The sequence below is a fragment of the Nicotiana tabacum genome, chromosome 24, assembly GCF_000715075.1.
Source record: "Nicotiana tabacum cultivar K326 chromosome 24, ASM71507v2, whole genome shotgun sequence".
Taxonomy (NCBI): domain Eukaryota; kingdom Viridiplantae; phylum Streptophyta; class Magnoliopsida; order Solanales; family Solanaceae; genus Nicotiana; species Nicotiana tabacum.
In genome coordinates this window covers 111,777,060-111,781,414 of record NC_134103.1, presented here as the reverse complement: position 1 = coordinate 111,781,414, position 4,355 = coordinate 111,777,060, and the positions used below count along the sequence as shown (strand labels likewise).

The 4,355-nt window shown below is 35.3% G+C and overlaps 1 protein-coding gene across 1 annotated transcript; it reads right to left on the bottom strand.

Moving 5' to 3' along the window:
• Positions 1-3,316: 3,316 nt before the first annotated feature.
• On the bottom strand, positions 3,317-4,036 carry LOC142178411 (uncharacterized). Its single transcript, XM_075247752.1, has one exon. The coding sequence runs from the start codon at positions 4,034-4,036 to the stop codon at positions 3,317-3,319; it is 720 nt and encodes a 239-aa protein (XP_075103853.1).
• Positions 4,037-4,355: the final 319 nt, after the last annotated feature.

The window sequence follows — 4,355 nt, the reverse complement described above, 5'->3', positions numbered from 1 at the left end:
TACACCATTCTTCCTCAATCCATGGGCTTTATCCCCATCCCCCCTCGACGTTTCAAGTATAACTCTCCTTGCCAAACCCTTGGTTAAAGGATCCGCCAAATTTCTTTCGGATCTTACATATTCCAAGAAAGTAACACCATGTTTCAACAACTGTTTTACCACACCATGCCTAATGCGGATATGTCTCCTTTTTCCATTGTACACACTATTTTTGGCAATTCCAATTGCCGTCTGTGAGTCACAATATAGAGAAACTGGTGAAGCTTGTCTTCTCCACAAAGGCACGTCTGCCAATAAGTTTCTCAACTACTCGGCTTCTTGCCCTGCCAACTCAAGAGCAATGAATTCAGACTCTATAGTAGATCGTGCTATACAAGTCTGTTTTGAAGACTTCCATGAAATAGCACCTGCATCCAAAGTAAACACATAGTCACTAGTGGAGCTAACTTCATCATTGTAGTAACCCAGTTTGCATCACAAAATCATTGTAAAACAGCATAAAATTTATTAAAATGCAAATACCAATCCATAGTACCTCTCAAATACCTTAGTAAATGATGAAGAGCATTCTAGTATTCACTACTAGGGTTGTGAGCATATCTACTCAATCTACTAACATCATAAGCAATATCAGGTCGTGTATAATTCATGAGAAACATTACACTACCAATTATCTTAGCATACTCAGTTTGAGAAATTTTAGATTCTTTATTCATTTTCAAGTGTATGCTAGGATCATAAGGAGTTCTGACAGGTGCTACATCAAAACAATTAAACCTTTTCAACATTTTCTCAATATAATGAGAATAAGACAATGAAAAACCATTAGAAGTTCTTTTGATTTTAACCCCTAAAATCACATATGCTTCTCCAAGATCTTTCATTTCAAATTTAGAAAATAAATTATTCTTAGTCTCATTAACGATATTCACATTAGGGCCAAAGATTAATATGTCATCCATATACAAACATATAATAACACAATCTGATCATATCATCTTGGAATAAACACAAGTATCAGATGCATTAACAACAAAACCATTACCCACTAATGTGCTATTAAACTTTCCGTACCATTGCTTAGGTGCATGCTTTAGACCATACAAAGACTTTCTCAATTTGTATACTTTATTCTCCTGTCCTTGGATCACAAATCCCTCAGGTTGAGACATATAGATATCTTCCTTTAAATCACCATTTAGGAAAGCTATTTTAACATCCATTTGATGTATCACTAAATTATGAATATCGGCTAAAGCAACAATAGTTCTAATAGTCGCTATCTTAGTCACAAGAGAATAAGTGTTAAAGTAATCAATGTCTTTCTTTTGGTTAAAACCTCTAATAACAAGTCAAGCCTTATATTTCTCAATTGTACCTTCAGGTCTCAATTTCTTCTTAAATATCCACTTACTACTTATGGGTTTACAACCTTTAGGTAAATCAGACAAGTCCCAAGTGTGATTAGAAAATATAGAGTCTAATTCACTTTTAATGGCCTCTTTCCAAAAACTAGAATCTATTGACCTCATTGCTTCATTATAAGTCTTAGGGTCTTCTTCAATTAAATAGATAGACACTAATTCATCATTCAAAACATCAAGATCAACAATTTCAGTCAAGAAAGTAGTGATAAAGTCAGGTTGCAAAGCTAGCTTCAATTCTACGCCTCTTACTTCTTCTAAATTCATTTTCATGCTCATTAGCAGTAACACTAGAAGAAGGCACAATATGAGAATTAACACACATAGATGTAGAAGCATTATTAGGCACATCACTAGGCACATTATTTTTCAATGGAAAAACATGCTCAAAAAATTTTGCATCTCTAGATTCACAAATAGAACTATCATTCAAAGACATAAATCTACAAGCAGCACTATTTTGAGCATAACCAATAAAAATAGCATCAAAAGTCTTGGGTCCAACAGTTACTTGTTTAAAATTAGGTAGACCAACCTTAGCCAAACACCCCCACACTTTCAGAATTTTTAAGTTAGGGGCAAACCCTTTCCATAACTCATACGGGATTTTATCTAACTCTTTATGAGGGACTTTATTAAGAACATAACATACAGATAAAACAACTTCCCCCCCATATATTATCAGATAAACCCGAACTCAAAAGCATAGAATTCATCATTTTCTTAAGGGTTCTATTTTTTCGTTCGGCTACACTATTTTATTGGGGAGTATAGGGAGACCTAACCTCATTATTAATACCATTTTTCTCACAAAAGGTTGCTAGAGTATTAGTACTATATTCACCATCCCTGTCTGACCTAAGCCTCTTGATTTTCTACTTCTGTCTTGTATTTTAAAAATATGCTTTCAGCCTCATCTTTTGACTTAAGAAGATATACCTTAGTGTATCTAGAAAAGTCATCTACAAAGGTGATGTAGTATTTCTTTCTACCTTTACTAACAGTATTCTTAAAATATGCTACGTCTGAATGTACTAGTTCAAGCAATTCTGTTTTTTTACTGATTACATTCTTAAAAGGTTTTTTAGTATGTTTTGCTTCTACACAAACAGGGCACTTAGAAAAATTATCACTTTTAACTGCATGAATTAATTCCATTTTTCTAAGTCTTTTAATAGAAGCAATATTAACATGACCTAGTCTACCATGCCACAAATCAATAGACTCAGCAATATAAGCAGAATTGAAAGTGCTAGCATTATTAGTAATCTCTTGAGAGATGTTCAGTACAAATAAACCCCCACTAAGGTAACCCTTCCTAACAAAGTCTCTCCCACGAGAAATAACAATTTTATCAGATTCAAAAACAAGTTTAAGACCTGCTTTGTTGAGAAGCGCACCAAAAACTAAGTTTCTACGAAGGGAGGGTATATACAGAACATTGTTCAAGGCTATGATTTTTCCAGAAGTTAACTTAGGAGAATTTTTCCTTTACCTATAACTCCAGTTGTGGTGGAGTTACCCATATAGACACACTCGCCATTAGCAGATTCCTCAAAGTCATGAAACAACTCCTTGTTGGCGCAAAGGTGCCTTGAAGCGCCTGTGTTAAGTATCCAGTCAGTCGTGTTAGCCACCATGTTTGTCTCAACAACCACAGCAGCAATAACATCGCCACCCTCAGTAAGGTTAGCTTGGATTGGAGCTTTTCCTCCATTATTTGAGCTTGTCCTTGTCTCTGGTTGCACTGAAAAGTCTTGTGACCAATTTTGCCGCAGACATAGCAAGGTCCTTTAGACTTTTAAATATGGCCCTCCGGCTTATTGAAGTAATTTTGCTTCTTCACATGTCCTTTCTTCTGGACTTTCTTCTTTTTTTTTTAAACCTGTCTTTCACAAAAGTACTAAAAGATTCCACAAGGTTAACTTTAGAAGAATTAAGCGAGAGAAAGATTTCATCTTATCCTTAAGCCGTTCAGACTCCTCATCTTTGAGACGGTTTGCTTCCTCAGTCCTTATGTGACTGATCAGTACTTGAAGAGTTAATTTTTTCTTCTTGTGTTTCAGTTGATTCCTGTAATCACTCCAGAAAGGTGGAAACTTTTCAAGTAGAACATTAGCCTGGAGAAACTCACACATTTCCATGCCTTCGTTCAAAACATCAGCAGTCAAGTTCTCATACTCGTGAACCTGCTCCATGACTGGCTTATCATCAACCATCTGAAACTTAATCCACTTTCCAACCACATACTTCTTTTTTCCCACGTCATCTTCTCCATATTTCTTCTCCAAACTGTCCCATATGACTTTAGCAGATTTATAATTTATAAACAAATCAAATAGAGGGTTAGTCATATGGTTAAGCAGATGCCCTCTCACTGTTTTATTATCCTTTTTAAATTTCTTCTTAGCAGCATCATCAGCAACAACAATATTAGCAGTATTAGAACTTTCAGCAACAATATCAGCAGGAAGATCGTTAAACAAAACATAATCAACTTCTAATTGTTCAAAGAAAATTAAAAGTTTCCAGGACCAACGCTTATAATTGTTTCCATCTAAAGGCTCAAGCTTTGAGATATCAGGAAGTGTTTTGTTCAAAGTGGTGGTCATTAGTCAATATTATATGCGAAATCGCTTTCAAGTTGTAAGAAAAATGAGTAGATAATATTGACTAAGAACAAGAAAGAAAGAAGAACAACTTATCAAAAATACTGTGTCGTGGCAAGCCACTACCTTGAAAGCGATTTCGGCCCGACTGAGTGCAAATCGTTAAGACCGGTCGCTTCCCAAGGTTCCACAGCACCTCCAAATACGTGCACTCGTAGCTGAAAGTTTAGAATTTGCACAAAACAGTTGCCCAAAAAGAAGAGAAGATGAAGGTATTTTCTGTGTTGGATAATTCACAAAGAAGACTACCTTTTTATAGGCA

Bases quoted from the DNA above. Each gene is read 5' to 3' on its own strand.
- LOC142178411 (XM_075247752.1), bottom strand. From the start codon at position 4,036: ATGACCACCACTTTGAACAAAACACTTCCTGATATCTCAAAGCTTGAG.